This window comes from Dromaius novaehollandiae, chromosome 20 (genome assembly GCF_036370855.1).
Source record: "Dromaius novaehollandiae isolate bDroNov1 chromosome 20, bDroNov1.hap1, whole genome shotgun sequence".
In the NCBI taxonomy this organism is placed as follows: Eukaryota; Metazoa; Chordata; class Aves; order Casuariiformes; family Dromaiidae; genus Dromaius; species Dromaius novaehollandiae.
In genome coordinates this window covers 8,838,441-8,859,202 of record NC_088117.1, presented here as the reverse complement: position 1 = coordinate 8,859,202, position 20,762 = coordinate 8,838,441, and the positions used below count along the sequence as shown (strand labels likewise).

General features: G+C 67.0%; 2 protein-coding genes across 2 annotated transcripts; both read left to right on the top strand.

Annotated features, from left to right (window-relative positions):
- Positions 1–1,088: 1,088 nt before the first annotated feature.
- On the top strand, positions 1,089–15,270 carry FIBCD1 (fibrinogen C domain containing 1). Its single transcript, XM_064523766.1, has 7 exons — positions 1,089–1,272; positions 6,525–7,001; positions 8,354–8,513; positions 8,639–8,775; positions 12,804–12,900; positions 13,022–13,201; positions 13,286–15,270. The coding sequence occupies exons 1-7, from the start codon at positions 1,201–1,203 to the stop codon at positions 13,543–13,545; spliced, it is 1,383 nt and encodes a 460-aa protein (XP_064379836.1). The 5' UTR covers positions 1,089–1,200; the 3' UTR covers positions 13,546–15,270.
- A 1,889-nt stretch (positions 15,271–17,159) lies between these two features.
- Positions 17,160–17,504, top strand: QRFP (pyroglutamylated RFamide peptide). Its single transcript, XM_026101750.2, has one exon. The coding sequence runs from the start codon at positions 17,178–17,180 to the stop codon at positions 17,502–17,504; it is 327 nt and encodes a 108-aa protein (XP_025957535.2). The 5' UTR covers positions 17,160–17,177.
- Positions 17,505–20,762: the final 3,258 nt, after the last annotated feature.

Below are 20,762 nucleotides of genomic sequence, written 5' to 3'. Positions count from 1 at the left end.
GCCAAGATATATTTCTTTTTAATGATGAGTTTTTATTGTTTGGAGTTATGTTAAAATAACTTCCCAGGCCAGGCTCAAGGCCTCCTGCTTCCAAAAAGGCAGCGCAACGCAGGCTCCCAGCCTGCCTGGTTTGGGAGGGGGGATAAAAGATGCCACCGGTGAGATGAGTTGGACGGTCTCAGCCATAAAGGTGAATCCCTGAAAACTGTCAGTGGGGCAGCAGATGGGCTTCCCAAAACGGGCCGGGAGGCTTGGAGGAGTCCCCGAGCGCCATCCCTGCGCTCCGATGCTCCTCTCCGCGCCTCTGAGCAGCCCTGCTGCCTGCAGGTCAGCCGGCCGGCGAACAGCAGGTCAGAGACAAGTGCCACAAAGGTGCGTAAAGAAAACCACATCTGCACCCGGGGGACCCTAAATCCGACCCAGCGGAGAGTCCTGCGCAGGTCCCCACGCGCATGGCCAGAGCCCCGTGGCCCTGGGGCTCCCGCCTGCCCCCTCCACCCCCTGCCCCGCACCTCCTTTCCAGCCGTGCAGCCACCCGAGCTTTGTACCGGCCCCCGGTGCTTTAGCTACCACCGGCCAGGCCCGGGGGCGCCTGCCGCCCCCCCCCCACCACCCCCGGCGCTGCGAGGAGGCTCCCTGCGCCCGGCAGCAGCCCCCGCCTTACCTGCTGCTCCAGCTGCTGCTCCAGCTGTGCGCGCACATCTGGGCAGCGGCGGCCGCAGGGGAGCGCAGCGCCGAGCCCCGGGGCGGGGTGGAGCCGGGGCCGCTCCGGAGCCGCTGGGGGGGCTGTGCGGGGGGGTCCCGGGGGCGGCCCCGACGTACGGCTGAGCCGGGGGGGGGCCGGGGGGGGCCGGGGCAGGGGGCGAGCGGCGGCTGGGGGGGGGGGGGGGAGGGCAGGCGGGGCTGCCGGGGAGGGAAGATCCACCCCCGTGTCCGTGCCCGTGTCCTGCCTCCCTCCTCCCTCCTCTTCCTCGCGTCCCTCCCTCCCGTCCCTCCCCGCCGCGGCGAACCGGGCAGCGCGGCGGCTCCGCCGGGCCGCGCCGGGCAGCGGCGTGGGGAGCGTTTGGGGGTGATTCCTCGGGGGTCTTTTTTTTGGGGGGGGGCGGCGGGGGCGGTGTTGGCTCCCGGGGGGGCAGCGGCGGCCGGCGGGGAGTTGCGCGAGCGGCTGAAAGTTGCGGCGGATCGCGGGGCCGCGGCGCGATGGGGCACGACCGCTGGAAAGCCATGGGAGGAGCGGCGCAGCTGGAGGACGCGCAGCAGGAGAAGGCGCAGGTAGGGCCGCGCCGGCGGCGGGGGCGGCGGGGGGGGGCCGGGGGGAGCTGCCCCGGGGCCCCCCCGCCGCAGCCCCCCGACCCCCGGTAACTTTTCTCCCGGCTGCCGGCGCCGGCCCGGCGCGGAGCCCCGGCCCCCCCGCCCGGAGCAGCCCCCCGCCCCGGCCGCGCCGGCTGCCGGCACCTTCCCCCGCGTTATTTACTTTATTTATTTACAGCGAGCGTCACATCATGCTCTAGCTGAGTGGCTGCGTGTTAGACAGGCAGCGGGTAAATACGCCGGGGCTGTCACACATGTCTCTGATTAACTGCTGCACATTTTAACGGCTTAAATAACCTTTTAAAGGGGATTTTGCGTGTTGACTCTGCGCTGCAGACAGAGCCATCGCTCTTCATTTATGGACTCTCTCTGCCACCTTGCCCTCTCCTACTCCAGCCGGGCGCCCGCCCGGTTCGGGGGAGGAGGGGAGCAGGGTGGGTTTGCGGTGAGGGATGGAAAAGCTCTCGCCGAGCGGGTATTGCAGTGCGCGGGGGTTTGGGCACGTGCCGGAGCCTGTTTGCACAAGCCGCCGCACGTGTGCCCACACCTCAAGCCGAGCGTGCAGGTAGCGGGGAGAATCCAAGCGTGGGGCGCGCGGGGCTGCGCGGGTCCATGCAAGGCTGCGCGGCGAGCGGGCGCTGCTGCCCTGCGCTCCGGGCACAGGCACGGCTGCGCGTCGCGTGGACGAGCCCTCCCGGCGAGTTCCTGCAAAGAGCCAGGACAAAGCAAAGGAGCCAGTCTGCAACCGAGCCGCTGAGTGCAGGGAGAGAGTCAAGAAGCAGGAGATGAGATCAGGGAGGCAGGAGACACGGCGGGAGTCTCCATTGCCTGTGCTTGCTCCAGCACCCGATGCCAGGCAGGGGATCCGGGACAACCGAGAGTTAGACACGCTGTTCCCCAGCACCAGCACTTCGTTTTCTCCCTGCCACCAGAGGATGGGACCCTGCAGCGATGCAGGATGCTTGACCTGTCCCTTCTGTATGCCCCTTCCTGAGCCCTCTTCTCCCCCTGCAGCACATCTGCCTGTTCCGTGCTCGGGCTGCCCTGGCTTTGCTGGGCACAGCGTGCCCACCCGGGGCAGCACAGCAGGTGCTGACCCCCAGAGAGAAACCGCGCTCTCCTCTCCCCTTCCCTACGGAGCCGGCTCCCTCACACCGCGACCCGTCCTCGCCAGAGCCCGAGCACTGCCGTCCGGCTAGAGCCAATACCCCAGGCTACCAGGCTCAGCCCCAGTGCTCCGCACCCACCCAGTGCCTGAGGACCGGCCGGGCAGGATAGGCCCAGCCCCACCACGGTGCGGGGCCGCCCAGCACATCCCGGGGACGGGCTGTTCATCAAGGCTGCGGTTTGCAAAGGAGACAGAGTTTGGTGCCCACTTTCTGCTGGGCTTTCAGCTCCCATGGACTCCTTTGGAAGCCCCCACCCAGCCCGTGTGCAGGCCGACCCACAGCCAGCGAGCTCTGGCCGGAGCACGGGCTCCCTCCAGCTCCTCTCCCCAAACCACCGAGCGCTTTGCAGTGTCGGAGCAGCACTGGGCAGGCTTTGGATTACCGAGGAGAGCCAGTAATGAGAACGGGAGGTTCAATTAATCCGTGCCGCGTCGGCACCCAAGGGGCACAAGCAAAGTGTTTCGGTAGGCGCCAGGACGAGGCGGGGAGCAGGCAGGGTGGAGGGAAGGTGGACTGCCCCGGCGCACGTCCCCAGCACAGCCCCGCTGCCCCGGAATAAACAGGGACGTGCAGTTGCAGCCCTGCGCAAAGCTGTTCGGCAGCAGAGCTGGACAGCGAGGGAGGCTGCTTGCTGGAGAAGGGGCTGGAGCAAAGGAGATGCTTCAGCCCCGGGGGTGGAAGTGAGGCAGAGCAGGGCAAGCGGCTGTGATGCAAAATGAGCTGCTTGAGCAGCTCTGGGGCGAGGCAGGGCTGGTGCGTGTGTGTTTGTGTGACTGGCCCTTGCTAACCTGGACCTTTGGGGCCAGATAGACCACGGCAATAAGGCAGGGGGTAGCTGGGCTGAAGATTGCCCCAACAGCTGGGTTCGGGTGATGCAAAGCAGTGTCCACCTGCCTCAGAAACACAGCCCAGGCCCCAGGTTGTACCTGGCAGGGGGCACGGCTCAGGGAGAGAGGACACACGGCTGCCCCGTGATCTCTGCCTGTGGTCGCACAGCAAAGAGCTTGGCCCGGCAGCCCTGCTTGCTGGAGGGGAGCCAAGAGGAGCACCTCTGGCAGGAGCAAAGGGCATCTCCTCCTTGGAGAGCATCTCCCATGGCACTGCTCAGCATCGCCCACCACCGCTCTCCGTCCGTGGTCCCAGGGCTGCAGCTGGCGTCTGGCTCTGCCGCAGGACACACCGGCTTCGTGCTGCGGGTGCGGGTGCACCGGAGCTGCCGTCACCAGCACCCGGCTTGGCTGCTCCTGTGTCCCGGCTGCGGAGCACGGCGAGGGCGCTTGGCAGGAGTGGAGCGATGATGGGTGCTGGGGGTACTGAGACCCACACCCCAGGATGCAGCAGCCTCGGGGCTGTCCACACTGCGTGGAGCTGGGGACCCTGCACCACAGGGCAGCGTGGCCAAGCGTAGAGAGGCCCTGAAGGGCTGATGGGTGGGTGGAGGCTGAGGAGCTTTTGCTCTTCGCTTGAGCTGGCTCTCCAGGATGCTCTGAACCTTTCAGAGTCATGGCCAAAAAGGAGCAGGATCCCTTGTCCAAACCTGCCTCCATGGGTCTGGGTGGCCTCTGGGTCTTCTTCTTGGGTGGCCACAAGCGCCTGAGGAAGCGGAGAGCCTGGCTTGGCCTCCTCCTGCCTCTCCTCTAGTGCTGCCCATCTGCCAGCAACGGCTCCGAGGGCGCAGTCTGGGAAAGAGCGAATCCGCTGTGACTGCTCCTCAGACCTGGCGCTCTGACCATCGGACGTCAACCCGGAGGCCCCCGGTGTCGGGATCGGCATGCATGGCTGGGCTTCGGAGCCCTGGGCAAGAGCGCGGGAGCTGCTGCCTCCCCACGACCATCGCGACAGGGCGATAGTTGTTTGCTCCGTCTGGCAAACCCCGGCTGTCCCCCTTCCTCCGTTTCGGCTGCCGGGAGAGGCACCCACCTTCCTGAGCGTGCTTCTGCGCCCCGCCAAGGAGCAGCGCCCCGGCACGAAGCGCAGGACCGGCCGAAGGGAACGGCACGACGTGCCACCACCGCAGGGACCACATGGAGTTTCACGCTGGGAGAAGCTCCTGCCCCGGTTCCCACCAGCACTTGGCCCCAGCACCAAGAGCAGGCTGGAAAGTGCAGCTCTGCTCCTCCCAAGCACCTCGTGGCCTTGCCAGTGGGGCAGAGCCCCAGTGTCTTTAGGAAGAAGCAATTTGGAGACATCAGGACCTCCAGCCTGGTGGCAGGGAGAACATCAGTAGCTGTGTTGGCCATCACACAGCCAGGAGATGACTCCGCTGCTGGCCGAAAGCCTCGGCAAGAAGCCCTCGAGCTCAAAGCCATGCGATGGGCAGCGGGAACCGCTGGCGTCACGAGGGGCACAGCCTCGGTGGGGCAGGACCCCGTGCGGCCAAGGCGGCCGGCGAGCCGGGGCTGCCACGCGGTGGGGTTTGCAGAGCACCGCGGTGAACTTCAGCCGGTTGGGAGCGTTCCCGGTGCCGGCGGCTGCCTGTTTCTCTCCTCTCCCCACCGCAGGTTGCCAGGTAACAACCTGCCGGGAAAAGCTGGGGGACTTGGCAAGCCGTGGCGAGGCAGCACCTCCCCATCGCAAGGCTGGTCCTCGTGCTGAGGGCCCTTCCCCAGCCCGTCCCCGTATCTGGGAGCAGCGGGGAGGCAGCAACGGTGGCACTTGGCGGCTGGAAAGCGGAGAAATGCAGTTCCCGGGCAAAACTGCAGGATCTTGGTGTGTTAGAGCCCATTTGGGATTTGTCTGGCTGCAGGACTCGGAGCGTCGGCTCGGCGTGGCTCTCCCGTTATTGCAGCCCTTGATGGACATCCTGGTTGCTCGGCCATCGCTGCCTGTGCAGCCGGGACCTCTCCAGGCTCGGGCCGGGCTCGGGGGGGAGCGGGGCGGCGAGCAGCCCCACCGGCTGCGGCCGGGGGCTGCTTCCCGCGAGCGGCCGCGGGAGCGAAGGGTGCTTGAAGGCAGGTGTCACTCCCGATCGATGTGCGAGGAGGGGACAGGGCCGGGGAGATCTTTGCAGATGCAGCAATTTTCTCCGCGTTCCCGGGGAAAGTAGTCTTTGTCTCTCCGAATAGGCGGCTCTCGCCCAGCCCCGCGATTCCCTGTGACAGGCGCTGAGGCCGGGGTCAGGGGGAAATCACAGCCGCTGTCCTGCGGGTGTAATGGAAAGGGGAGGCCGCCGGGGGGGCCGGGGCGGGCCCCCGCTGCCTCCGCGCTGACGGCATCGCTTCGTGCCTTGCAAGGAGAAGCTGCCCTGCTGCAGGTGCCTGCGGGCCCGCGGTGCCGGCGGAGACGCTCCCGGGGCTCGGCCGCCTTTGCGGTCTGCTGCCCGGGAGGCAGAGGAGCATGTTGGGGGGGCCACGAGCATCCCTGCTGCTCCCCGGCGCGGGGGGATGCCCCTGGATGACACAGGCTCTCCCGTGTCTGCTTCCTTCTGTCCCCCGCTCCCGCGAGCCCCCTTCCCATGGCGGTTGCTTCCCCTTCACCTCCCCGGGTTTGTGCCCGGCTCGGAGCACCCTCGTGCCTCCCTGGGCGCCGGCGCTGCTGCCGGGGCTCCGGCTGAGTATCCCGGGCTCAATAAGCCACTCCGGTGGGAGCCCCCCGCCGCCGCGCTGCTCGTGCTCGTCATTATTTCCTACCTCCCGGGTGACTCGCGGTAGCTGCTTGGCGTGCGCAGCGCTTGCCCCGCGGCGGCCACGTCCCCAGGGCCCCGTCCGTCCCCGCGTCCCCTCCGGCGTCAGGGCTGCGCTGCCTCGCTGCCGGAGCTGGGGCCACCACGTAGTGCGGTTGCAGATCCAACTCGGGTTGCAGATCCAACCTGGCCCTTCCCGCGTCCCCTGCGAGCTGGGTGCTTCTGCGTCCCCCTCCTGCGTCCCCCTTTTGCAAGGCGGGTGCCCGGTGGCAGGACGCGCAGTGCAAAGGGCAGCGGCGTCCCCGAGCGTCCCGCGCAGGGAGGATGCTCTGCCCGGCCGCGTGTGGTCCCGCGGGGGGGTGGCCGTGGTGGCGCCCGCCGGGCTCGGTGACGCCAGGCGCCGCGTGTCCCTGTGTCCCCAGAGGATGAGCTGCGGGTACGTGCTGTGCACCGTGCTGCTCTCGGTGGCCGTCCTCCTGGCCGTGACGGTCACGGGCGCCATCCTCTTCATGAACCACTACCACACGCCTGTCACGGAGTCGCCGCCCGTCATCAGCACCAACCCCGAGGAGGCCAACGCGCTGGTCACCATCGAGAAGGCCGACAGCTCCCGCATCAACATCTTCATCGACCCCAACTGCCCCGACCAGGCGGGCAGCTTCACGCGCCTCGAGGGCCTCCAGTCGTCGGTGCTGCGGGCCGTGAGCGAGCACGACGCCCAGGCCAAGGCCGCCAAAGGGCAGCAGAGGGCTCTGCTGGCCACCGTGGCCGACGAGGTGGCCAAGCTGCTGGCGCACGCCGCCCAGCTGCGCGCCGACTGCGACGGCCTCAAGAAGGGGCACAGCGCCGTGGGGCAGGAGCTCAGCGCCCTGCAGAGCGAGCAGGGCAGGCTCATCCAGGTGGGTGCGGGGCCCCGGCGTCCCCGGGGATGCTCTGCCCCGGGATGCGGCTCCCGCGGTGCTGCTGCGACCCCCTGCCCGCTGCCGATCCCCGGGAAAGACCCCCGGGAGTGAGAAGCTGAGGTTCAAAGCGATCATTTCAGGCTTGGAAATTTAAGCTTGCAAAGCCTGGCTTCCCCCTGCCCTGCTCTGGGTCCGGTTTGGAGGCTCTAGGCAGAGCCAGGCGCCGGGGCGACCTTCCCAAGGGGATCTTGTTGCCCTGCTTTGCTCAGGAATTGTCCTGGAGCCCTGCTGGCAAACCACCCCCCTGGACCGCCTTGTTCAGTCCCCAAACCGTCCCAGGCAGCGAGCTGCGTTGCGATGGCTCCCTGGCGCACCGGGCAAGCCAGGGGCTCCAGAGGCTGACGGGCTTCGTCCGGGATCCCTCCTGGCACGGGCTGGGCTCCATCCAGGGCTCTCCTCGGGCTCATCTCCCTGCGTGCAGCGTGGGAAGGTGGACAGGCAGTGCTCAGGGCTGGTGCGGAGCGTGTCCCGGGGGTCCGTGTGCGCCTGCACCCGTGCCCGCACCCATGCACGCACATGCACTTTGCAAGCGCTGTGGGTCCAGCTGCCCCCCCCGACCCATCCCTGCCCCTCTGCCCCCCCGTCCCCCAGCCCAGGTGTCACGCACAGCCGGCGAGGCTCGCGGCTCCCCGCAGCTCCCCTTCACCTCCCCTCCGCGCCGCAGGCTCCGGCCTCACCGTGCTCACGCGGGTCCAGCCCAGCATCCCTCGTCGGGGGGATCCGGCGGGCGCCACTGAGGTTTCATCCCGGCTCTTCCAAGCGCCCGAGGAAGGCGAGGAGCCAAAGGGAGCCCGGGATCGCTGCCCGGTCCTGAGTGCACTGGCTGCGCGCAGCCCCAGCGGCACAGCCCCGCGCCGCCCGCCCGGCCTCGCCCCGGCCTCACCCCGGCTCACCCGCCCGCCCGGGTCGCCTCGGGGGAAGCCCGCGAGCCGGGGCGGCTGGCTCAGGACGCGGCTATTTCTGAAGCCCTCGGCAATCCCGGCGTCCGCAGATGCTTTTTATCCCCTGGACACCGGCCCATGGGGTGGTGGTGTGGGCGCACCGAGGGGCCCCTCCGCGGCGGAGCCCAGACCCCGAGCCAAAGCCGCAGGGGACGTGCACGTCCCCAGGCCTGTTCCCCGTCGCGGGGAGCGTTGCTGAGCGCCGGCGGAGGTCTGGGACCCCGGTTTGCACCCCTGGCAGAGCCAGGGCGTGAGCAGAACATCCTCATCCCGGGGACCGGTGGGGCCGGGCGCGTAGCGCTAACACGGCGGCGCTTCACCCGCTTCCCGCGTGTCCCCCGCCCGCAGCTGCTCTCGGAGAGCCAGACCACCATGGCCCGGCTGGTGAGCTCCGTCAGCGACGTCCTGGACACGCTGCAGCGCGAGCGCGGCTCGGCCCGGCCCCGGCTCAAGGCCGACCTGCAGCGAGCGCCGGCCCGGGGTGCACGGCCCCGCGGCTGCTCCAACGGTGAGGCGCCGGCCACCGCTCCCCTTCGCTCCGGTGCAAGCGCCGGGAGCCTGGGAGAGACGGCGAGGTGCTAAACGAGCCGATTAATTAACCAGCCTTCCTCTCTGGCCCCGGCCCCGCTGCAGGCTCCCGGCCCCGGGACTGCTTCGACGTCTTCGCCGGCGGGCAGCAGGAGGACGGGATTTACTCCATCTTCCCCACGCACTACCCCGCGGGCTTCCAGGTCTACTGCGACATGAGCACCGACGGCGGCGGCTGGACGGTGAGCGGCGGCCGCGCGGGCCGGGGCGAGCGCCGGGGCGGCAGAACCCGTCCGGCCCCACGGATGGGGCCAGAGCCGCCGTGCCGGCAAACACCGGGGGAAATTTGCTGGGCTGTTCCCGGCCGCAGGAACCGGCCCCGGGCCCCGGGACACTGCCGGAGCCGCACTGGCTGCGTCGCTCCCTCGTCCGAGCCGCTTTGCGGAGGCGAGCGTTGCAGCCCCGTAATTGCGGGTGCCACCGCACTGGCAACAGAGCAAGGCAGCCCCAGGGGCACCGGCGTCCCCAGGGAGGCAGCAGGGACCATCCGGGAGGAGTGGGAAGGAGGCCTTCGGCCCCAGGCAGCCGAGCTGCCCGGCGCCCCTCCAGCTGGGCGCTCCGGGAGACAAATCCCCAAGCCCTGATCCGCCGTAAGCAGCTTTGAGCGGTGCCGGGAGGAGGGAGCTTAGCTCTGCCGCCGCAGCGGGGCTGGCGAACCCGGGCCTCCGTCCTGCCCGGCGCCCACCCCGGCTGAGCCCCAGCAAACTCAGCACACTGCTGCACACCCTCCCGCCAGCCCCGGCCCAAAGCTGCCTCAAGAGCAAGCCAAGGTGATTAGCGAGGCGTCTCTCTTGGGGGGTTATTTAAAGCTGCCGCAGCTGGGAGGCTTCTCGCCGGGCTGCAGAGGTTGCAGAGGAAGGGATTTCCCGTCAGGCAGCGCCCGCTCGGAGGGGACGGGACGGCCGGATCCGGGCAAGGCCCTGGGTGCTGTGCCGTGGATTCGGGCTCTGGCTCAGGCGCGCTCCAGGCAAACCCCAGCATCGCGGGAGCTATGCCGCAGAGCCGGGAAATCTCCCTCCTCCTCCTCCTCCTCTGGAGCTATTACTCTTGACATTTGGGCTTATCTGCATGTGGGTGGGTGGGTGGGAGCGATGGCAGCAGCTGAATCCGTTTTGACTGGGGAGCCGCTGAGCTGAGCCTTGCCCTGCACGGGGGGCTGAGCGGCTGCCGGAGCCGGGCAGGGAGGGACGGGACCGGGGAGGCCCGGGATGCTTTTCCCAGGCTCTGCCCTTCCCCTGGGTCGCGTGCGCCATTGCAGCTCTCCGGGGCTGCTTCCCGTCTCCTTTGCCGAGGGAGATTGGGAACATCCTTGGGGCGGGGGGGAAGAAAGGGGGAGCTCAGGCGTCCCCCCGCCAGCCGCCTGGCCCAGGCAGCTCTGTTTCCCCCCCCACCCCGGTTCTGCCTGGCTTGCAGCAGGCTGCAGCGCGGGCTGCGTTTGGGTCTCGGCGCCCGGCCGTGCCGACGGGGCCAGTTGGGACCCCCCAGACCCACACAGAAAAGCAGACGCGAAGGGTTGGTCTCTGCCCTACGAGCGACGCAGCCGCGACCGCTCTGGCTGGCTCAGGCTGATTTTCCATGCTGGGTCTTAATAGCGCCTGTTGGAAAGCGGTAGCAAAGCCAAAGGACGCGGAAGAAAAGGCTCTGTCAGCAGGACAAGGCCCGTGGTAATTTTAAGTGACAGCTTTCAGCTTTCCAAGACACCCGCGGCACGGGGGAAGCGTGCGGAGCTGCTGTCGCCAGCCCGCTCGTTAGCCGCTGCGGGGATCCTCGCGCAGGCTGAGCGATTCGAACGCACGGCGATACGTTTGCAAAGGGACCGCGAGGGGCCGGGGGGCAGCGGAGGAGGCGCCGGCCTCGGGAACGGCGCCGCTCCAAGGAGGGATGATGCTCCAAGGAGGGATGATGCTCCAAGGAGGGATGCTTTACGCATGGCCGTGCACGGGGATGAGGCGCCGGCTCCCTAGGCTGGGCATCCGGATCCAGGAATGGCATTGATGCCATGGTGGGCCACGGCAGCCCGCTCTTTTTTACTCATTTTCCCAGGCCTGTTTTTTTGGCAGGGGCCTATCTCTGCGCACCGGCGAGCTCATGGCAACCAGAGGTGACAGAGAGCCGGGGAAATGAATATTTCAGCCTTGGCTTGAGAGAGAAGGGGAAGGAAATCCTTTTTGCTTAAGAGGGGGTGATCCATATTTCATGAGGAGGAGAGCAACGTGCCTCGCCGCAAGCCCCGTGCCGGAGCCCGGCATCCCGAACCCCTGTGCCGCTCTTCCCGCACAGCAGCCGCTTGGATGAAGCAGCACGGCAGCGAGCGGGGCAAAACCGCTGCCCGCAGCTGCCGCCGGGCCAGCAAAGCCTGGCACGTGTCCTGCCCCGGCAGGGCCAAGCGAAGCCACTGGCCTGGCAAAACGAGGGGTCTGGAAGACCCAAAAAGATACAGGATGCCCGGCACACGCTCTGCTCTTGCAAGACCCTCGGATACAAAGCAGTTTCCAGCCTCTCGCCCAGGGTGGGGGGTCACGGGGGTCCCCATCGCCCCTCAGCACTTGCTGGCCGGGCCCCGTGCCGGCGCTAAGCCGCCAGCGCCTCCGTCATCGCCGAGCCGTGCCGTGGCTCAGCTAATGCCGCCGTGCCCCGCACGCTTTCCCAGCGCCACGCGGGCAATTGGCCTATTTACAACGCCGGGTCAAAGCCGATTAGAGGAGAGCCGCGCTATTGCCCCGCTCCCTTCCCTGCGCCGCCGGAGCCGATTGGCGCTGACATTCCCCCGGGAAAATCAGCTTCGGGCCCCTTTCCAGCCGCGCGCCGTCCCCCCTCCATTGCCGAGCCCGAAGAAAGCCCCTGTAAAGGGGCTTAGCGGCGGCTGCTCAAGTGCTCAAGGCAGGGATCAAAATTAAGGCTCTAATTCTAGAAGGTAAGTACAGCTTGGATCAGGGAGGGCGCAGCCCCGCGTGCCCAGCGCCACGCCGGCCCGGGAAGCTGGTGGTGGAGGGCTCCTCCGGCAGCATCCCACCGCCCTTCCGCGGGGACCCGGCGCTCGGGCCCAGGCTGCGGCTGGGGGATGCGCGGCGGCTGCTGCATGGCCGCGCCGATTAAAACCCAGGGCCAGCTCGGGACGCGCCGCGGCCGCCGGGTCCCCGGGACGGCAGAAGGGCAGGAGCAGCCCGGGGAGGCGGCAGCAGCTCTCCTCCGGGCCGTCAGCCCTAACGTGGGCTTGAGAGGCTTCGCCTGAGCCCGGGGCTGCGGAGCCGGGAAGCAGAGCGTGCATCAGCCCGGCCCCGGCGGGCTGCAGCGAGGCGGGCGAAGGCACCGTGGTTCCCGTCCAGCTCCTCGGGGAGCCAAAACGACTCGCTGAGAAACCTCCGCTTTTGCCGCGGGAGAGGTGCTGTTGTCCCCCAACACCCCCCCCCCCCCCGCAGCTGCCTCCCCCCGGCTGCCCCAGCCCGGGCTGCAGGACCGCGGCACGGCACGGCGTTCAGGCCAGCTTTGATTCGCTTCCAGGCAGCCTGAACCGGCCAAGTTTAATGCAATTAATCCCGGGCTGGAGGCTTAATTAAGTTCAAATGGTCGGACACGGAGCAGCATTTTCTGGATTGTTGTCAATAAATCAAACTTGGAAGCAATGATAGAAGAGGACAAAGCACAGCCGCAGCGGGCCAGGGGCAGCGTTTGCGAGGGGGGACCCAGCTCGCTCCATTTGCTGCAGACACGAGGGACAGAGCGGGGGGGGGGACGCTAAAAGCTGCGTGTCTGACCCCCCCACGGGACAGCTGCTGGCAGGGAATGGGTCTGCCGAAGCTGAGCATGGCTGGTGCCCGGGAGGCAGCCGGACTCCGCGGCTGGTTTCTCGGGGACGATTACACGCGGCAGGTCGCGGGAACGGCGGCTGAAAACAAGGCAGACCTGACTTCAGTCAACCAGAGCGTTTTGCCTGTGCCGGGGGGCAAAGAAGGGGGGGGGGGGGGCGCGAGCTTCGTTCCCGTTTCTAGGCAGGAGGATCACGTTAATGCTTTTATCTGAACCGACTCACCTGTCCCCGGGGGCCGGAGATAACGGCAAGGCCTCTCCCGCGGGACTGGCGCGCTGGGTCGCGCCGCTGTAATCAACGACTTGAAAGGGCTTAATTTGCGGCCGCGGCTAATCAAGCGGCGGCGGGGCAGGGCGTTGCGGGGCCGGCGGCCGCCCCCGACGCCGCTCGTGTGTCCCGCAGGTGTTCCAGCGGCGCGAGGACGGCTCGGTGAACTTCTTCCGCGGCTGGGAGGCCTACCGGGACGGCTTCGGCAAGCTCACCGGCGAGCACTGGCTAGGTGCGGCGGCGGCGCGGGGCCGCGCCGGCTCCTCCGGCGGGAGCGCGGGAAAAGGGGCCCCGCGGTTCCCGCGGCGGAGCGTGGGGACGGTGCCGGCGCTGAGCCCCCCGCCGCCCCGCAGGGCTGCAGCGGCTCCACGTGCTCACGGTGCAGGCCAGCTACGAGCTCCGCGTCGACCTGGAGGACTTCGACAACGGCACGGCCTTCGCCCGCTACGGCAGCTTCGGCGTGGGGCTCTTCTCCGTCGACGCCGAGGAGGACGGGTACCCCGTCTCCGTCGCGGACTACTCGGGCACGGCAGGTAGGCGGCCGCGGGGGGGGGGGGGCGCGGGGGGGCGGCCGCCGTGGGGCACCGGCTCACGGCTGCCCTCCGCCCCCGCGGCAGGAGACTCCTTCCTCAAGCACAACGGGATGAAGTTCACCACCAAAGACCTGGACAACGACCACTCGGAGAACAACTGCGCCGCCTTCTACCACGGCGCCTGGTGGTACCGCAACTGCCACACGTCCAACCTCAACGGGCAGTACCTCAAGGGCCACCACAGCTCCTACGCCGACGGCATCGAGTGGTCCTCCTGGACCGGCTGGCAGTACTCCCTCAAGTTCACCGAGATGAAGATCCGGCCCGTCAGGGAGGACAACTAGCCGGACGGCACGAGCCCCCCCCGCCCGCCCCCCTGCCTGCCCCGTTGCCCCCAGCCCCGGCCCCATCCCGCGCCGCCGGGCTGATGTCTTCCTCCGGGGCCGGCTGCCGGCATCCCGCCGGGACAGCGCTCGCCTCCTCTCCCCCGCGGGATCCCTGCGGCTGGGAAGAGACAACCTGCAACGTCTCCCTGCCCCGTGTCCTCGGGCCCGGCAGCCAGGGCCGAAGCTGCGAGCGGGCAGGAGGGACTCGTCCCCCCCATCTCGCAGCCGAAAGGAGGGGGACCGTGGGGCAAACGGCCCGGCTGCCGGCACGCGCGGGGCCTTTCACAGCTCCCTCCCACCCCACAGACCCGCTCGACTTCAGCCACGGGACAGCCACGACCTTCCTCGAAACCCTCGGCTTCCTCAGCGGGCGAGCACGGGAGAGCACAGCTGCTCCGGCTCTCCTCCGTCCGCGATGAGCCGCACTCTGGCTCTGCACCCGAGGATGCTCCAAGCCTTTCGTTGCTCTAAATCCCATCAGGGTTTTGCAAAACGGGGCTCCGCGTCGGCAGGGCGCCGGTGACCGGGCTGCAGCCTGCGCCCGCCGGGGGAGCTGCCGAGGGGCTCCCGGAGCCCGCGGCCCCTTGGGGTCCCGGGGGGCGGCAGGGCAGGCGCAAAGCAGCTCCCCGTGCACCCTCACGCCGGAGCATCCCAGCGAGCACTTCCACCTGGAGACCGGGAAAAGCAGGGAGCAGAGCAAGGCACGGGGGGGAGCGGAGACCCGGGCACCCTGCACGGCATTCCCTGCCGGCGCGGGAGCGGGGGGCAGCAGCAGGGCCCCACACTGGGTGCTGCAGGGCTCTGCCTCGGCGCCCGGGGAGCACGCGGGGGGGAGAGCAGCAAAGAGAGATCCAAGGCTCATGGGCCTGCCAGTGGCAGATTTAGGCTTCCCTGGGCGCTTCTCCCTTTTTTTAAGCCTTCCCCGCCTAAGAGCACGTGCTGGAAGAGCGAGTGCCCTCGGGAGAGCCCCCCTGCCTGCCGGCAGCCCCCTCCCCTCCGCCAGGCAGCGGGGACCAGCCCCGTGCACCGGGGATGGCCGCAGCTTCGCCCTGTGCCGGGCGCTTCCCACGGCCCCTGCGCAGGGCACGCCGCCACCGCGTCCGGCCCACGGTTTCCTTTTTTCTTTTTTAATCTCTTCCAGCGGGTTCGGTGTAACTAGGTTTCGTAGCGTTTGCCCCCGGGCCGAGGAGCTCGGGGCCGGCTGGTCCCCCCGCGGGCGCGCTGGGGCCGGGGGCTGCGCGTGCAGCCATGCTTCCCCGGGAGCCCTGGGGAGTTTGTTTCGACTTGCACGAGAGCTGTTTAACGCCGTCCGCAACGCCGGATCCTCGCGGATTCGCTCCCGGAGCGCACGTGCCGCCCCGCAGCCCCGGATCAGGCCGAAACCCGCCCGCGGTGCCGCCTCCCCGACGAGGTGCAGGGTCGTCCGGGCAGTGCCGGCGAGCGGAGCTGCGGGCACCGGCGGGCCGGCCGCCCCCGGCCCCTCGCCCCGATGCCAAGCTGCCGCGCCGCGGTTCCCGGGGTCGTCCCTACCCGGCCGGGTGCTGCCGGGACGTCGCGGTGCTGCCGGGTCTCGGCCGGGTCGTGTTGTTTAGCAGTACGGTGAAGTCTAGCTCGTGTGTGCTTGGTGTCCGACGCTGTACATGTGGACTTTCTCTGCTCCTCAATAAAGGGAACTCATCGTTACCGAGCGCCGTGTCCGCACCCCCCGGGGCCGCGGCCCCCTCGCGCAGCGGTGGCAGCGGAGCAGGAATCCCCGACCTGCTGCATGCGGCCAGTGCGAGCAACCGGGGGGAAACCACGCTGCAACCCGGGGGGGAAAAAATCACGCTGCAGCCCGGGGAGGGGGAAAAAATCACGCTGCAACCAAGGGGGAAAAAAATCACGCTGCAACCCAAGGGGAAAAAAATCACGCTGCAACCAAGGGGAAAAAAAATCACGCTGCAACCCAAGGGGAAAAAAATCACACTGCAACCAAGGGGAAAAAAAATCACGCTGCAACCCAAGGGGAAAAAAATCACGCTGCAACCAAGGGGAAAAAAAAATCATGCTGCAACCCAAGGGGAAAAAAAATCACGCTGCAACCAAGGGGAAAAGAAATCACGCTGCAGCCCTGAGCTTCCTCTGGAAAGGGGGAAAACTGGGCTCCTCTGCAAACCATAACACCGCCATCCCCTCCCACCGTGGCTGGAACGCCCCGCGCCGCTCCGCGGGGTTTGGGACAGGGGAGCTGGTGCGGCACCAGCAGCCCGTTTCCCAGCCTACCTTTGGCGAGGCGGCGCGGAGGCGTCTGCGACAGGAGCGGGGGGGGAGCGAGGTGCTCTGCCAGCTCCGAGGGGGTGGTGACCCTCCGCCTTCGCACACGTCCCTTCCTCGCGGTCCGTCTTGGCGCTCGGCTCCGCTGCCCGGAGGACCAGATGTTCTGGTGACAGCGAAGAGAGAGCAGGGCCAAATTACCGCCGTCCCCGGGGGCTTCGGCCCCCCGGCTGCTCCCGCGGGGGCACAGGGTGTCCTGGTGCAGCTGCCTGGACACGTGCAAGTCCGGGGCCTGGGGCCGCCGCGCAAGGGAGATGCCGATGGGCAGGGCCAGCCCAGGGGGATGGAGACACGCGTGCCCCCGGTGAGACCCCCGTCCCCAGCCCCTCGCCGTGAGCCGACGGCAGCGCTGAGCATGCCAGCAGCGTGGCTCGCCGTCCAGCCTTCCCCCGAGCGAGGCGGCAGACGAAGGAGGCGCGTTGCAGCCTGGCTAATCAACGGTGGGGCCGCCCCGGCCTCATGGGCATGCTGCATTGCCCGTCCCCTCCCGCCGCGGCCCAGCCCAGCTCAAGGGCACCGCGGCAATTAGCGCCCGCGGGTATTTAACGGCGGGTGAAGCCGGTGGCTCCTTCCAGGCAGCAGCAGCCGCCGCAGGGGCCGCCGGTGCTGGGAGCATCGCCCAGGACACGGAGGTGAGTGGCTCGCGGCCGCGTGTCCCTGCAGCAGAAATCGTCTGCCCGTTTTGCACTTGCCCAACGGGCGATGCAGCCTGCGAGGAGCCGCACGCTCCAGCCGTGTGAGCGCCGGGGCTTTTAAGACAACAGGGCCAGTATGAAAGAACAAAAGCCACTTCCCCTCGCTCAGTTTTCAGGAGAGGCAGTGCAGAGCAGCCCTGGCAGCGCTCAAGGTCACCCCGGCCCGTGCACGGAGCCGCGTGCAGCCCCACGGGCGCCCGGCTCGCTAGACCCTGCCCGGCAGCAGCGCGGCCCCGAGCCCCTCTCCCTGCACACGCAGCAGCCGGGCGCTGCCGGCACGAGGACGGCTCAGGTGAACGCACTTAAGGTCTCCCCGCGGTGCCTCTAAGAGCAGCACGTGGCTCCGCATCCCCGCATCCGACCTGGCTAATAGCCCCCGCGCAGCCACCCCTGGCCGAGCAGAGCCCGGCTCTTGGCCGCGCACCAGATGAGTAGCTGCAGGGTTGCAATTTGTTAGCAGAAAGTTGCCAAAAAGCCCAGGAAAAGGAGGCTGGAAGGAGACAGCAGAGGCTTTAGCCGTGGTCGCTGCTCAATGATGCGCTGCACTAATGGCCACCTATTTCCATTCCTGTGTTCTCGCAGATGAGAGCATCCTACTCCCTGTCCTGCCTCGTCCTGCTGAGCCTGGGCAGCTGCTTCCCTGCCGGAGAGCAGCAGGAGCCCGGAGACCCCAGGGAGGGGGCCCGGCCGGGGCCGAGCTGGCGACAAGCAGCGGCCGAGGACGCGGGGCCCGGCGAGGAGCTGAGCATGGTGCTCGGCGCCGCACGGCTCCGGTTCGGGAGGCAGGAGCGCTCCGGGGTCCCGGCCGCCGGAGACGGGAAGCGCAGCAGCACGCTGGGGGACCTGGCCGAGGAGCTCAGCGGCTACAGCCGGAAGAAAGGGGGCTTCACCTTCCGCTTCGGGAGATGAGGGCCCGGACGTGGCCGCGGCCCCTCCGAGAGGTCTCCCCGGGGGAGGTGTTTCGACCCCGTCCTTCCGTCATCTCACTAGTTTTGCTTGGACGAAAGGGTGGGGGGGGTTGTTGGTGGTGGGATTTTCCCAGGGAAGGGGGTCACCACGCTCGCTCCGCTTGCCGCTCTGCCCCGGTGCACATCCCCGTTCCCGTGCTGCAGCGAACGGGGAGGGAGGGGTCTTGAAAAGAAACCAGTGCCCCCTTTCCCGGCCGAAATCCCCGAGCCGGCATCACCCGTCCCGCTGCACGGTCCCACCACGCTGCTGGCTCCCTGACCCGATCCAGAGACCGACCATCAGTGCCGCCTCGGCATCGCTGTCACATAACCCCGGCACTCGTCTGAGGATTGGGCCCTTCACAACCCCCTTCCAGCCTCACCAGTGCCCGTTCCCAGCTGCTGCAGAAACACTCGGGCCCAGAGAGGCCAAAACCACAGCCACCGCACCTAGCCGGGGCCACCAGCACCCGCGTTTGGTGCCCACCTCCTCTCCAGGTCCCTCCACCACTGGCAAAGGTGCCGCTTTGCGAGGAGTCAGCCCAAAAAGCCAGCACGTACACGGCTGTGAAGAACAACCCTGGCTCTTCGGTGCCTTTTTACTCCTTTTTGCAGATTTAGCTCTGCCAACGCCAACAGCTATGTTTGCTTTTGTGCCTGCCATTGCAGGCAGAGAGATTAGTAAGCAGAGGTCTAACTACCTGGCTCGCAGGCTCTATCGGGAGGCCGGACACCTAACGACTGCTAATGCTTCATTGCAGGCACAAAAATGAAGCAGGGCAATTATTTGCAAGCGCTAAATTGCACCCTCAAAATCAAAGAGCGTGTCAAGACTTGTCTGGAGAAAAGAAAAAAAATCAGGCTCCGGGAGGTGCGTTGCAATATGCATCAAGCAGACAGACCACTTAATCCCGGCTCTGCCAGGGCTGGCACCAGCGCTCCCGGGGGAGCGGCGCACAGCTGAGGGCTGAGTCAGACCGTGCTGGAGACGGCAGGTGCCAGCTATGGGTCAACCAGCCGTCGGGGCGACTGATGGAGGCCCAAGAGCAGGGTGCCCCAGGGAGCGACGCTGGGTTGGGCGCCCACGGGCCGGGAAGGGCTCCGGACCGGCAGCGACAAAGCGGGAGCGCAGTTCGGCCCGTGCAATGCCAAGGCAGCGCGTGGAGGTCACGCTGGAGGGGCTGCCACCACCGCTGCCGCCCTCCCGGAGGCCGCAGGGCCGGGGGACACAGGCGCCGGCAGCCAGAGCGCCATCGATGTTTCTATGGCAACATTTCTTTTTTTCCCCTTTCTTTTGAGCATTCGTCATCAATAAACATGCACCGATCAATTCTACCCTGCGCTGCAAGCGGGAGGGAGGGAGGGGAGGGAGCGGCGAAGGGGAAAAGGAGCCGCGGAGCAAAGCAAGGGCTGGGAATCCTCGGCTCTGCGGTGACGGATCACAGCTGGGCGAGGCGGCACCGTCCGCGTTGGAGAGGGGGGCGAAGCTGCTGCTTGAGGCCGGGCCGAGCACCCGGCTTCCCCCAGCGAGGCCAGCGGAGGAGCAGGGCCAGAGCAGCGCGATGGTGACACGTGTTTAGCGAGGCCGTGGTTGAAGCGCACTCACCAAATGCCTTTTCATGACTTATTTAAAAGCCAGGGCTTCCCACCGTGCTTACCTGGCAGGTAGGGCTGAGCCGGGCTTCGGCCGTCGGCGCACGCGCCCAGGCTGCTCTGCCACAGCAGCTGGAGGCCAGGGGTGACACCGGCCCCCTCCACGGGGGCAAAAGCCCCCGGGGCACCATCCTGACCTCCAGCCCCTTTGGGAGCCGGCCAGCTCCGACCCAACTGCCCACCGAACGGCACAGAGCCGCTTTCGTTTGGCCGGGCCAGGGCGGGTGGCAGATCCTCGCTCCAGCAGACCCCTGGCTGCTGGGATGCTCTGCAAAAGGCCCCCTTGTCCTCCCCTTCCCCAGGTACCACCCTCGCCCCGGCCCCACCAGCACCGCCGCGCTTCGCCAGGTCTCCCCTCCGCGCATAAACGGCAACAGGAGCGACCGGAAAAGCCGGTGGAGCTAGGAGCAAACAGCCCGGGCTGGGATTCTCCCTCGGAGCCCGAGAGGCTGGGGGGGCCCCGGGGGCTCTGCAGGGCCAGGCTGCTCTCCCAGGTGCACGCGTGATGCAGCGAAGCCTCTCTCCAACGGTGACACAGAGCTGAGTGTATTTTCCTCTCCCTTCAATCATAGGAGGATTACTGTCAAACCAGGGAACAGGCTGTCAGTTCACTCCAGCTCATCTCAGGGAGCGGGCAAACCCTCCCGCAAGCCTGGGAGCGCCGCTTGTCCAGCAGCGTTTCTGCGAGACAGGCTGCCTCACCGGGCATTGCTTTTCTTTCTTTCTTTTTTTTTTTTTTTTTGGAGAAAAAGAGAGAGTGAACAACACCGACCGTATTTTACATCTTGTGACAAGCAACTTCTCAGCAAAGCTGCAACTAAGGGGCAGGATGACATTAAAGGAAAACTTAAGAGCGAACATTGTAATTTCCGAGACACAAAACCCAAACCAACACAAACAGCTATTTTTCCCCCAGAGCACTCTCACTTTCAAGCTCAATAGCCTTGAAAATTGGAGCAATCAACCTGTTAAATGCATTGATCTGTTAAATCAACTCCAACTGTACTTGGCTAAATTTAGCCTTTAATCCCCCTCTTTCACTTCCAACCCTGCAGATCCAGGGGCTTTCCCCAGCCAGGCCAACTGACTTCTGCCTGCCTGGGATACCACAGACCATTCCCTAAGGAAGCAGATGTGAAAGCCATCAGGAATGATTGTATTTAGGGACAGGTTAAGCTTCGCAGCCCACAGCTATTAATCGCATTCAAGTCTTGGTGCTAGAGATGTAGACCAAGAGCAGCCTGGACTTTGGTTTTTGCCAAGGGTCACTGTCGCAAAACAACCATCAACCCCTTGGCACTTTGTGTGCGTGTTCACAGACCACCACCAGTTTGTTGAAAAGTAGCCTGGGACTTGCTAAATGCAGGCCATTAATTAAATTTATACTTGCCAACAGCATCCTCCTGCTCTTCTTTTCTTCTTCTGTATGCTAATTTAGAAGCAGCATGATGCAATCTCGGTCACAGCAAGACAAGCCTTCTGATGAGCCTTGTTCTCATGCTCCACGAGGGATCATGTCCCTGCGTCAAACCTGCCACATTTCACCAGGGACTTGAGGAGCAGATTA